The sequence below is a fragment of the Pongo pygmaeus genome, chromosome 6 (genome assembly GCF_028885625.2).
Source record: "Pongo pygmaeus isolate AG05252 chromosome 6, NHGRI_mPonPyg2-v2.0_pri, whole genome shotgun sequence".
Taxonomy (NCBI): Eukaryota; Metazoa; Chordata; class Mammalia; order Primates; family Hominidae; genus Pongo; species Pongo pygmaeus.
In genome coordinates, this window is record NC_072379.2 from 8,860,813 (window position 1) to 8,874,640 (window position 13,828).

General features: G+C 40.8%; 2 protein-coding genes across 3 annotated transcripts in view; one reads left to right on the forward strand and one right to left on the reverse strand.

Annotated features, from left to right (window-relative positions):
* ZSCAN25 (zinc finger and SCAN domain containing 25) overlaps positions 1 to 13,828 on the forward strand; it is a 54,821-nt gene that overhangs the window by 30,449 nt on the left and 10,544 nt on the right. The gene's annotated exons all lie outside the window — the stretch shown is intronic.
* Positions 1,203 to 13,828, reverse strand: part of LOC129041703 (cytochrome P450 3A5) — a 37,900-nt gene continuing 25,274 nt past the window's right edge. Inside the window, exons 11-13 of the mRNA XM_054497206.2 lie at positions 5,558 to 5,784; positions 3,097 to 3,256; positions 1,203 to 1,413 (exon numbers count right to left, since the gene is read on the reverse strand). Of these exons, the coding sequence (XP_054353181.1) occupies positions 1,318 to 1,413; positions 3,097 to 3,256; positions 5,558 to 5,784 (483 nt within the window). The 3' untranslated portion in view covers positions 1,203 to 1,317. The remainder of the gene's footprint in view (positions 1,414 to 3,096; positions 3,257 to 5,557; positions 5,785 to 13,828) is intronic.

The following is a 13,828-nucleotide window of genomic DNA, read 5'->3' on the forward strand; positions in this document are numbered from 1 at the left end:
AGCTTTCTCCCTTTCTGGATCTATGACTCTTTTCTGCAAAAGTGACACACCTAGCTTCCAGTATACTTTATTTACTTATGTGATCAATCCCTTTTATATAGCCAACTCTCACCCATCACTTCCCACTCATGGATGCCTTCCTCACCTAACATGGGTTCTCCAGGCCCTATTTAGGCTCTGGCTGCTCTTGAAGGCCACACCTCTATGTGGACCTCTTCTCTGATTGCTTGGGCCCCCGCTTCCAGGTCAGGCTGCCCCTCCATGTGGACGCCTTCCCCAGCACACTTGGAATCTGACTTGGAGCTACCATGACTCTCTCGTCCACCTTAATGTGTGGCTACCACATGGCTGCAACCCACCTAATGGCTTTAGTATTCAGAAAAGGAGGGAAAAGGAAAGAATAAAAAAGGAAAATGAATAGTGCTTTTAGACATGCTGCCCAATCAACTGACCAATTGACCATTTTTTATTCAGTGTTCATTGCATTAAGACAATTGGGAGGTAAAGATAGAATGCAAGACGTATAGGAAAACATGTTTCCTGTGTTCCAGAAATGTCAGGAGAGATGAGGAAAAAATAATAAATCATAACTAATAATATGATAAGTGCTTCGTTGAGTGTTACAAAAAATATGTTCTTTAAAGAAGGCAGAATGAAACTATGAATATTCTCTCCAAACAATGGGCAAAGTCACAGCAGATTAACTCTCACCTATGTTAATAATCAAATTGGAATTCTGACAAAGGCCCCACACCAACAGTGATTACAGTGATAAAAAATGTTTATTTGCTGGTTTTCAGTCATTCAGTTCTATAGATTTCTCTTTAGTGTGCAGGATGGCATCAGATAATATTTTTGTAAAGGGGATTTTATCACTTCGCTTAATATAAAACTTATTATAGAATATTACAAATACAACATGTGATATAAATGTCACTATTAGAGTCATCATGATAATTCTTATTTTTCTTAAAAGTTATGGATCAAATTGTTGAGAAATATTTATTCTCTGATGAGAGCTCAGGAGGAGTTGATAATGCTAACTAGAGGTGGGTAGAGGTAGTCCTATGAGAAGCAGAGAAGCTGAGTCTAACTATCTGTCACTTATCTGGTCACCTCCTTTATATTACATAATGCACAACACTCTACACAGACACTGGGAGAGCTCAATGAATGTACAAAATCACCAACTGCTCATGCAGTACATTAGATTAAGCCCATCTTTATTTCAAGGTTTTATTGACAAAGTAAGTTGAAATCTCTGGTGTTCTGGGGCACAGCTTTCTTGAAGAACAAAGTAGAAGTCCTTAGAATAACTCATTCTCCACTTAGGGTTCCATCTCTTGAATCCACCTTTAGAACAATGGGTTTTTCTGGTTGAAGAAGTCCTTGCGTGTCTAATTTCAAGGGGATCTACAATAGTTAAACAAGCATATGGAGAACTAATAAATGAAGTGAGAGAAGAAAAGATGGAAGCAAAGTAGAAAAAATACATGAATGACAAAAATGCTTTGCAAGCATATAAAAATGACTCTCAACACCATGTATCTTGAATTCTTCATACTTAATCTATAAGCTGGGTAAATACTGGATAGTAAAAGCACTCACCATCCATCATTTAACAAAATATTTATGGAGCACCGACTCTGTGCCAGGCCTGGGACAAATTCTTGTGGACTCGTGTTTTTTTTTTCATTTAAATCTTAAGTAAAAAGGATGAGTTTTAAAAATTAAATCCAGATTAGTAGGTATTATGGCAAACTATTTTGGAAGTGCCATATAAAGTTAAATTTTTATAGGTTAAAACTTGCAAGGTAATCCTGAGTAGCTGTTGTACAGTTTAATTATGTGGGCAGTTTTCAACTTCCAGAGTCTAGTAACCCCTCCCAGTTGAACCCATCAAGTGCAATGATGGGAAAGGTCTTCAGAAAGAATTGTTCTTTTCTTTTTAACATCTCCTCTTGGCTTCCAAGTGTAGTGCAAACGGGGAAGTTCTCAAGTCGTACAGTGTTTTGACTCATACTTCTAGCACTATTGTCACTGAGTCGCCCCTTCACTGTTGGGGGAGCCACCAACAGAGTAACATTCTGATCTCAGTTCAGTGAGGGGGAAGCAAGTTGCCATGGATACAAAGAAGTGCCAGCCTGAGATGCCTGAGAGCTTGCCAGGGAATATCTTCCCTGTCCCAGGTGTGCCAGAGGCCCACTTTCTCTCAGGGCTGAGCCCCCTGCCTGAATGCACACATAGGAAAGCTACACAGCTGCCCTGAAGCCATAGATAAGATGGCAACCATCTCCATCCTCCTCCTCTCCCAAGCACAAAGTGTACTTAAGGGGTAGAGGTGCATATTAAATGCACCAGTCCTGGAAATAAGACTTATAGGCTATTGCTTAATATGAATCAATGACATCTGTTCTTTAACTTCTTCAGAGAAAAGATTCTAAATCTTTCTTTAAATGTATCACCTGGAACATAAGGTCAAGGAGTAAGGATAGCCCTGCTCTACGGCAGTCCTTCATATCCACCAGAAATGCCTGAAATTAGTCATTCTCCACCTTGGCTTCATGTGAGAACTGATCAGGGGTTCACCTGACAGCATGACAGAACCCAGTCATGCTCTGGGTTAATTAGTTAAGAATTTCTGAGATGTCACAGGCATCATGAATTTTTAAAGCTCCCTGGTGATTCCAATATACAGCTAGTGGTTGAGAACCACTGTCATGAGAGAGCTTCTGCAGGTTCTGGTGATGGAGAACACCATTTAAGTCACAGCCAGGTTATCATTGCACTTCATGATTGTGCAAAACACTTCTTCTTCTTTCCAGTTGACTTGAAACTGAATTTTAACTTACTCAGGTTCAAAGAGACTACACATAATCATGTCATGCTAATCTGCGTTGACTTTACATGATGTTCTTAATGCTACAGGTTTTGAAGTCCAGAACTAAAGCATCCTTAATGATCAAAGATGGATCCAAATAGGTTCTTTGGCCCATAGAATGAATTATTAAAAGATAAACATGCATATTCTTTTAAAAAATATATACCCTTCAGTTAAAAAAAATTCTTAATAAAACATACAGAAAGTGTACTGACCTGTGTTTCTTTACAAGGTTTGAAGGAGAAGTTCTGAAGGACTCTGATTAGAGCAAGTTTCATGTTCATGAGAGCAAACCTCATGCCAATGCAGTTTCTGGGTCCAGTTCCAAAGGGTGTGTATATGTAAGGATCTATGCTGTCCTTCTTCTTACTGAACCTAGTTCCATATTGGTAGATTAAAAAGTTAATGAAACATAAAAACCACAGAGTTACATGTTAGGGGTTCTTACTTAAGAACCACCGCCCTCCACCTCCCAACCAGTAGTACACAGGATACTTTTGTGGGCTGATCATTGAAATCCTGCTTTGGTTATTTCATTATAATAATCGTAACCTACAGGTCCTTTCCATTCTCCATACCCTACAGGAGCGTTCTTGAGATGAGATGAATATTGCTGCAAATAATATTTATCTCTAACCACTAAAATTATATTCAGGGTGGTGATGTGTTCACACTATAAAAGGCACATAAGTGATAAGACTGATGGATGGAAAAGTGGATTCCTGCCTCAACTCACACTTACATGCTCATTGGTCACATGCTCATTGAGAAAGGAGAAGGAGAAAATGTCTTTTGCTATTTCAAGTTGTTATTTTTCCCTTTCCTTCTCCTGTCATCTCTTTTTTTCTAATTCCCCTCCTCCTCCTCTCCACCTTCCCCATCCACCTTCTCTTCTGCCTCCTTCTCCTCCTTGTTCTTCTCTCCATCTCTTCCTCTCTTTCTCCCCTACACCCTTACAGGATAGTTTAAGTCGCATAAATTACATGGGCATATGATGCTACCCTACTGTAGTGTCATCACTGCTTTCCTTGATCTGTTCCATTAGGCTATAAATTCTTTGAAGATTTACCCATGTTTTATTCAAATTTGATTTCTAAATATTTGATTATAGTAAGGAAAAAATGTTGATTCGAAGAAAGTAATAATGGCATTGTTGTCATATGTTTTTACAGAAGTCTTTATATTTTGGAGAGCATTCTGAAATATTTACAGGCTATTGCTTCAAAATAACATGATAGTCAGGAGGAGGGTGGTGGTGGCATTTGGATGGGGCAGCTAACATGGATTGATGGCTGTTGGAACCAGTGATAGATATATGGAGATGCATGAAAACTATTCTATAGGCTGGTGTCTGTACAATATACTTGTGTATATGTCAGACATTCTCTAATATATATATACACACACATATATATCATATGAATTTATGGATTTATGTAAATCATGTGGATTTATGGATTTATATAAATCATATGGATTTCTCCCTGCCTGGCCAAGTTCCTGACACATAGCAAGCACTATCTTTTTGGTGACTGAGTGATTCAAAGTGAAGTACAGCGAGTGGTCTCTGATTTCGTATTAGTGCAGCCACAGGAGGTGGAAGTGCTGAGCTTGCAGGAAACATAGAAGTCCTCTACTCCAGAAAACAGAGAACTTGGTCAGCTCTGACTTACTCTGTGAACAAGTATTATGTGCAGACTCCATGCTAGCACTAGGGACACCATGACCAACAAGACAAGGTTCCTCCCATCAGCAAACTTGCAGGTAGGGGCTAATGAAAGTCTAGATCCCAAGCATCCTAAATCACCAGCCAGTACCCTAAAAATTTCATTCTAAATTTTGCTTAATAATACAATAATGGGAAAACACCAACTATATCCAGAGTGCAAACTGTGCCTAAGGCCTGACCTTGTCCCTGAATTCCCCGAAGAGCATGCTCAAGACACCTCCAAGGAAGAGTGTGTGAGATGTCTACTGAGAGTATAAGGGAGCTGGCACAGGACTGCAGCCACAGACAGGACCAGGAGGACCTGTGCTGTCTTGTGTCTTCAGTGAAGTGGCTTAAACCGTTAGGGATGAGGACTTCTCAGGACCTCAGCCTGCACTCTTATAATTACTATAGAGGAAATAGCAAGTAACGTTGAAAACAAATGGAATGTGGAAGCATGTTTTAAAGTTGCTGTTAAATTTAGAGAGCTAAAGGGCACAGCATAGAAAAAACAGAAAGGAATAAAAAGCCTATACACCTGAAATAACATCATGGTTAAATGGTTTATGGCATATGCAATATATACATATATATATTTATATATATATATGTATATTTATAGTAATATAGGTCAGTGGATAGTTTCCTGTTAAATCAAGTAAGCAGCAATTCAAACCAAATAAAAAGTGATACCATTCTAGTTTTAAAAAATCTATATAGGCATAGAAAAATGCCCACAGGGACATAATTGATGATCTTCATCTTGTGCTGGGACTGTGGATGGCTGTAGTTTTGTTTTTTCTAGTCTGTGGTTTGTAAAGTTTGATAATTATCACTTTTTTTTGTGATAAAAAGACTTACAAGCAAATGATTGTACAACCACACGATTGTCATGTAGATTAAGAGAGGCAGAATATGCTTGAACCAGCCTCGTTCAGGGTGAGCTCCATTTCCCTGGAGCCTTGTACCTTTCAGGGCGGAACTCCTCAGGCTCTGTCCAGTACTTTGGGTCATGGTGAAGTGCATAGGTTGGAATCACCACCATTGCCCCTTTGGGAATGAATACCCCATTGATTTCAACATCTTTCTTGCAGGTCCTCTCAAGTCTAATAGCAACTGGGAATAATCTGAGTGTTTCATTCACCACCATGTCAAGGTACTCCATCTGTACCACGGCATCATAGGTAGGTGGTGCCTGGAAAGAAACAGATTTGGATAATTTGAGATTTTGAATTAACTCTCAACTGAGTCCATGCAGTACTATTGAAGTATTAGAAGCTCCAGAGAATAACTCATACTGGTAAATGATCATAGTATTTGTGAAGTATTTTAATAACTGTCATGTCCATTGATGTGCTCAGTGACCTACTGAGATGTGTGGAGGAGCTATGAATGTAGGAGATATTCAGGATCATCCTCACCCCAGGGACTGAAATCCTTAGCATGACCATGTAGTGATTTTTCTTTCTCATGGGAAGAAATGTGATTAATGGGCTATGACCATTACCACCAAATAAAATACACCAAAGTCACTATCACCTTTCAAAAAGAGGTCACAAATCTGTACCAAGAAAGAAAAACAGGGAAAAGAGCAAATATCCTCTTCACACAAGGATTATTGGTTGCAGAGTCTTGCTTGGTAACTCTTTTGAGGAGTTTGAGGCCAGCTTGGGCAACATGGTGAAAACCCGTCTCTACAAAAAATACAAAAACTAGCTGGGTGTGGTGGCATGTGCCTTAGTTCCAGCTACTCAGGAGGCAGAGGCGGGAGGATGGCTTGAGCCTGGGAGGCAGAGTTTGCAGTGAGCTGAGATTGCACCACTGCCCTCCAGCTTGGGTCGTAGAGTCAGACCCTGTCTCAGATAAATAAATAAATAAATAAATAAATAAATAAATAAATAAATTTGAGGATAAACTTGTTCCTTCCTATCACAAATACGACAAAATAAATTTATGATTGGATGCTACCAAGGTACACAATTTGAGTTCTAGTTAAAGTTATGAAGAGAATAGAACCCCACACTCAGCCCCATCCCCTCCTTTTGGAACAGTCTCCTAGTTGTTGCTTCAGGACTGGACTGTAATCTTCAGGGCTGGATGTAAACGTCCCTTTGTGTCTGCCTCACAGCTACACCAGGGTCAGCCCCACAGGCCAGGTCTCTTCACACCAAAAAGAATCCCAGTTTGGGCAGAGGTCTGAAAACTGTGGATGATACGTACCTAGCACTTGGTGTTGTATTTGGGAGGCAATATTGTAGAGGGTTAGAGTTTAGCTCAGGAGTCAGATACCCTGATTCCTAGCTTGGCTTCTTTGCCAGTGGCTACCTGACTGGAACATGAGACAGGTGTGGGGAGAGCTGAGTCAGCCTGCATCGCGCCCCCAGGGCCAGGCTCCCTCAGACCATAGCCAGACCAGAGTGAGTCCAGTCAGTATCAGCAGAGCTCACTATCCAGTCTTGTGAGCAATAAATACTTCTCATTAGATGCCACTGAGGTTTTTGGATTTTCTTTTTTATACTTTAAGTTTTAGGGTACATGTGCACAACGTGCAGGTTTCTTACATATATATACATGTGCCGTGTTGGTGTGCTGCACCCATTAACTCGTCATTTAACATTAGGTATATCTCCTAATGCTATCCCTCCCCGCTCCTCCCACCCCACAACAGGCCCCAGTGTGTGATGTTCCGCTTCCTGTGTCCATGTGTTCTCATTGTTCAATTCCCACCTACGAGTGAGAACATACAGTGTTTGGTTTTTTGTCCTTGTGATAGTTTGCTGAGAATGATGGTTTCCAGCTTCATCCATGTCCCTACAAAGGACATGAACTCATCATTTTTTATGACTGCATGGTATTCCATGGTGTATATGTGCCACATTTTCTTTTTTTATGATTATTATTATTATTATTATACTTTAAGTTTTAGGGTACATGTGCACAATGTGCAGGTTAGTTACATATGTATACATGTGCCATGCTGGTGTGCTGCACCCAATTAACTTGCCATTTAGCATTAGGTATATCTCCTAATGCTATCCCTCCCCCTTCCCCCCACCCCACAACAGTCCCCAAAGTGTGATGTTCCCCTTCCTGTGTCCATGTGTTCTCTTTGTTCAATTCCCATCTATGAGTGAGAACATGCAGTGTTTGGTTTTTTGTCCTTGCCATAGTTTGCTGAGAATGATGATTTCCAATTTCATCCATGTCCCTACAGAGGACATGAACTCATCATTTTTCATGGCTGCATAGTATTCCATGGTGTATATGTGCCACATTTTCTTAATCCAGTCTATCATTGTTGGACATTTGGGTTGCTTCCAAGTCTTTGCTATTGTGAATAGTGCTGCAATAAACATACGTGTGCATGTGTCTTTATAGCAGCATAATTTATAATCCTTTGGGTATATACCCAGTAATGGGATGGCTGGGTCAAATGGTATTTCTAGTTCTAGATCTCTGAGGAATCGCCACACTGACTTCCAAAATGGTTGAACTAGTTTACAGTCCCACCAACAGTGTAAAAGTGTTCCTGTTTCTCCACATCCTCTCTAGCACCTGTTGTTTCCTGACTTTTTAATGATCGCCATTCTAACTGGTGTGAGATGGTATCTCATTGTGGTTTTGATTTGCATTTCTCTGATGGCCAGTGATGGTGAGCATTTTTTCATGTGTCTTTTGCCTGCATAAATGTCTTCTTTTGAGAAGTGTCTGTTCATATCCTTCACCCACTTTGTGATGGGATTGTTTGTTTTTTTCTTGTAAATTTGAGTTCATTGTAGATTCTGGATATTAGCCCTTTGTCAGATGAGTAGGTTGCAAAAATTTCCTCCCATTCTGTAGGTTGCCTGCTCACTCTGATGGTGGTTTCTTTTGCTGTGCAGAAGCTCTTTAGTTTCATTAGATCCCATTTGTCAATTTTGGCTTTTGTTGCCATTGCTTTTGGTGTTTTAGACATGAAGTCCTTGCCCATGCCTATGTCCTGAATGGTAATGCCTAGGTTTTCTTCTAGGGTTTTTATGGTTTTAGGTCTAATGTTTAAGTCTTTAATCCATCTTGAATTAATTTTTGTATAAGGTGTAAGGAAGGGATCCAGTTTCAGCTTTCTACATATGGCTAGCTAGTTTTCCCAGCACCATTTATTAAATAGGGAATCCTTTCCCCAATGCTTGTTTTTGTCAGGTTTGTCAAAGATCAGATGGTTGTAGATACGTGCCATTCTTTCTGAGGGCTCTGTTCTGTTCCATTGATCAATATCTCTGTTTTGGTACCAGTACCATGCTGTTTTGGTTACTGTAGCCTTTTAGCATAGTTTGAAGTCAGGTAGCGTGATGCCTCCAGCTTTGTTCTTTTGGCTTAGGATTGACTTGGCAATGTGAGCTCTTTTTTGGTTCCATATGAACTTTAAAGTAGCTTTTTCCAATTCTGTGAAGAAAGTCATTGGTAGCTTGATGGCGATGGCACTGAATCTATAAATTACCTTGGGCAGTATGGCCATTTTCACGATACTGAATTCTTCCTACCCATGAGCATGGAATGTTCTTCCATTTGTTTGTATTCTGTTTTATTTCATTGAGCAGTGGTTTGTAATTCTCCTTGAAGAGGTCATTCACGTCCCTTGTAAGTTGGATTCCTAGGTATTTTATTCTCTTTGAAGCAATTGTGAATGGGAATTCACTCATGATTTGGCTCTCTGTTTGTCTGTTATTGGTGTATAAGAATGCTTGTGATTTTTACACATTGATTTTGTATCCTGAGACTTCACTGAAGTTGCTTATCAGCTTAAGGAGATTTTGGGCTGAGACGATGGGGATTTCTAGATATACGATCATGTCATCTGCAAACAGGGACAATTTGACTTCCTCTTTTCCTAATTGAATACCCTTTATTTCCTTCTCCTGCCTAATTGCCCTGGCCAGAACTTCCAACACTGTGTTGAATAGGAGTGGTGAGAGAGGGCATCCCTGTCTTATGCCAGTTTTCAAAGGGAATGCTTCCAGTTTTTGTCCATTCAGTATGATATTGGCTGTGGGTTTGTCATAAATAGCTCTTATGATTTTGAGATATGTCCCATCAATACCTAATTTATTGAGAGTTTTTAGCATGAAGGGTTGTTGAATTTTGTTAAAGGCCTTTTCTGCACCTATTGAGATGATCATGTGGTTTTTGTTGTTGGTTCTGTTTATATGCTGGATTACGTTTATTGATTTGTGTATGTTGAACCAGCCTTGCATCCCAGGGATGAAGCCCACTTGATTATGGTGGATAAGCTTTTTGATGTGCTGCTGGATTCGGTTTGCCAGTATTTTATTGAGGATTTTTGCATCGATGTTCATCGTTGATATGGGTCTAAAATTCTCTTTTTTTTGTTGTGTCTCTGCCCGGCTTTGGTATCAGGATGATGCTGGCCTCATAAAATGAGTTAGGGAGGATTCCCTCTTTTTCTGTTGATTGGAATAGTTTCAGAAAGAATGGTACCAGTTCCTCCTTGTACCTCTGGTAGAATGCGGCTGTGAATCCATCTGGTCCTGGACTTTTTTTGGTTGGTAAGCTATTAATTGTTGCCTCAATTTCAGAGTCTGTTATTGGTCTATTCAGAGATTCAACTTCTTCCTGGTTTAGTCTTGGGAGAGTGTATGTGTCGAGGAATTTATCCATTTCTTCTAGATTTTCTAGTTTATTTGCGTAGAGGTGTTTATAGTATTCTCTGATGGAAGTTTGTATTTCTGTGGGATGGGTGGTAATATCCCCTTTATCATTTTTTATTGCATCTGTTTGATTCTTCTCTCTTTTCTTCTTTATTAGTCTTGCTAGCGGTCTATCAATTTTGTTGATCTTTTCAAAAAACCAGCTCCTGGATTCATTGGTTTTTTTGAAGGGTTTTTTTGTGTCTCTATTTCCTTCAGTTCTGCTCTGATCTTAGTTATTTCTTGCCTTCACTAGTTTTTGAATGTGTTTGCTCCTGCTTCTCTAGTTCTTTTAATTGTGATGTTAGGGTGTCAATTTTGGATCTTTCCTGCTTTCTCTTGTGGGCATTTAGTGCTATAAATTTCCCTCTACACACTGCTTTGAATGTGTCCCAGAGATTCTGGTATGTTGTGTCTTTGTTCTCATTGGTTTCAAAGAACATCTTTATTTCTGCCTTCATTTCGTTATGTACCCAGTAGTCATTCAGGAGCAGGTTGTTCAGTTTCTGTGTCGTTGAGCGGTTTTGAGTGAATTTCTTAACCCTGAGTTCTAGTTTGATTGCACTGTGGTCTGAGAGACAGTTCGTTATAATTTCCGTTCTTTTACATTTGCTGAGGAGTGCTTTACTTCCAACTATGTGGTCAATTTTGGAATAGGTGTGGTGTGGTGCTGAAAAGAATGTATATTCTGTTGATTTGGGGTGGAGAGTTCTGTAGATGTCTATTAGGTCCGCTTGGTGCAGAGCTGAGTTCAATTCCTGGGTGTCCTTGTTAACTTTCTGTCCCGTTGATCTGTCTAATGTTGACAATGGGGTATTAAAGTCTCCCATTATTATTGTGTGGGAGTCTAACTCTCTTTGTAAGTCTCTAAAGACTTGCTTTATGAATCTGGGTGCTCCTGTATTGGGTGCATATATATTTAGGATAGTTAGCTCTTCTTGTTGAATTGATCCCTTTACCATTATGTAATGGCCTTCTTTGTCTCTTTTGATCTTTGTTGGTTTAAAGTTTGTTTTATCAGAGACTAGGATTGCAACCCCTGCCTTTTTTTGTTTTCCGTTTGCTTGGTAGATCTTCCTCCATCCCTTTATTTTGAGCCTATGTGTGTCTTTGCACATGAGATGGGTTTCCTGAATACAGCACACCGATGGGTGTTGACTGTTTATCCAATTTGCCAGTCTGTGTCTTTTAATTGGAGCATTTAGCCCATTTACATTTAAGGTTAATATTGTTGTGTGTGGATTTGATCCTGTCATTATGATGTTAGCTGGTTATTTTGCTCGTTAGTTGATGCAGTTTCTCCCTAGCCTTGATGGTCTTTACAATTTGGCATGTTTTTGCCATGGCTGGTACCAGTTGTTCCTTTCCATGTTTAGTGCTTCCTTCAGGAGCTCTTTTAGGGCAGGCCTGGTGGTGACAAAATCTCTCAGCATTTGCTTGTCTGTAAAGTATTTTATTTCTCCTTCACTTATGAAGCTTAGTTTGGCTGGATATGAAATTCTGGATTGAAAATTCTTTTCTTTAAGAATGTTGAATATTGGCCCCCACTCTCTTCTGGCTTGTAGAGTTTCTGCCGAGAGATCCGCTGTTAGTCTGATGGGTTTGTGTTTGTGGGTAACCCGACCTTTCTCTCTGGCTGCCCTTAACATTTTTTCCTTCATTTCAACTTTGGTGAATCTGACAATTATGTGTCTTGGAGTTGCTCTTCTCGACGAGTATCTTTGTGGTGTTCTCTGTATTTCCTGAATTTGAATGTTGGCCTTCCTTGCTAGATTGGGGAAGTTCTCCTGGATAATATCCTGCAGAGTGTTTTCCAACTTGGTTCCATTCTCCCCGTCACTGTCAGGTACACCAATCAGATGTAGATTTGGTCTTTTCACATAGTCCCATATTTGTTGGAGGCTTTGTTCCTTTCTTTTTATTCTTTTTCCTGTAAACTTGTCTTCTCACTTCATTTCATTCATTTGATCTTCCATCACTGATACCGTTTCTTCCAGTTGATTGAATTGGCTACTGAGGCTTGTGCATTCATCACGTAGTTCTCGTGCCATGGTCTTCAGCTCCATCAGGTCCTTTAAGGACTTCTCTGCATTGGTTATTCTAGTTAGCCATTCATCTAATCTTTTTTCAAGGTTTTTAACTTCTTTGCCATGGGTTCGAACTTCCTCCTTTAGCTCGGAGTAGTTTGATCGTCTGAAGCCTTCTTCTCTCAACTTGTCAAAGTCATTCTCCATCCAGCTTTGTTCTGTTGCTGGTGAGGAGCTGCGTTGCTTTGGAGGAGGAGAGGCGCTCTGATTTTTAGATTTTTCAGTTTTTCTGCTCTGTTTTTTCCCCATCTTTGTGGTTTTATCTACCTTTGGTCTTTGATGATGGTGATGTACAGATGGCGTTTTGGTGTGGATGTCCTTTCTGTTTTGTTAGTTTTCCTTCTAACAGTCAGGACCCTCAGCTGCAGGTCTGTTGCAGTTTGTCGGAGGTCCACTCCAGACCCTGTTTGCCTGGGTATCAGGAGCGGAGGCTGCAGAACAGCGGATATTGGTGAACAGCAAATGTTGCTGCCTGATCGTTCCTCTGGAAGTTTTGTCTCAGAGGAGTAGCCGGCCATGTGAGGTGTCAGTCTGCCCCTACTGGGGGATGCCTCCCAGTTAGGCTACTTGGGGGTCAGGGACCCACTTGAGGAGGCAGTCTGTCCGTTCTCAGATCTCAAGCTGTGTGCTGGGAGAACCACTGCTCTCTTCAAAGCTGTCAGACAGGGACATTTAAGTCTGCAGAGGTTTCTGCTGCCTTTTGTTTAGCTATGCTCTGCCCCCAGAGGTGGAGTCTACAGAGGCAGGCAGACCTCCTTAAGCTGCGGTGGGCTCCACCCAGTTTGAGCTTCCTGGCCACTTTGTTTACCTACTCAAGCCTTAGCAATGGCGGGCGCCCCTCCCCCAGCCTCACTGCCACCTTGCAGTTTGATCTCAGACTACTGTGCTAGCAATGAGCGAGGCTCCATGGGCGTAGGACCCTCCGAGCCAGGCGCGGGATATAATCTCCTGGTGTGCCGTTTGCTAAGACTATCAGAAAAGCGCAGTATTAGGGTGGGAGTGACCCGATTTTCCAAATGCTGTCTGTCACCCCTAGGAAAGGGAATTCCCTGACCCCTTGCGCTTCCCAGGTGAGGTGATGCCTTGCCCTGCTTCAGCTCAGGCTCGGTGCACTGCACCCACTGTCCTGCATCCACTCTCCAACAGTCCCCATTGAGATGCACCCAGTACCTCAGTCGGAAATGCAGAAATCATTCGTCTTCTGTGTTGCTCACGCTGGGAGCTGTAGACTGGAGCTGTTCCTATTCGGCCATCTTGGCGCCACACTCTTTTTTTTTTTTTTTTTTTTTCAACTTAGCATTATTGTGGTAACAGAAAGCAGATGAACCAGGGCCAGCAATATTGTACAAAGATCTTATGCTTCTGCCAGTAACAACCATTCTCTATGTTTCTCCCTTTGTTTTTCTCCTCAGAGGCTTCCTACATTTTGTCAGTGAAAGAATCAGTGATTATGCTTTTTATAAAAATT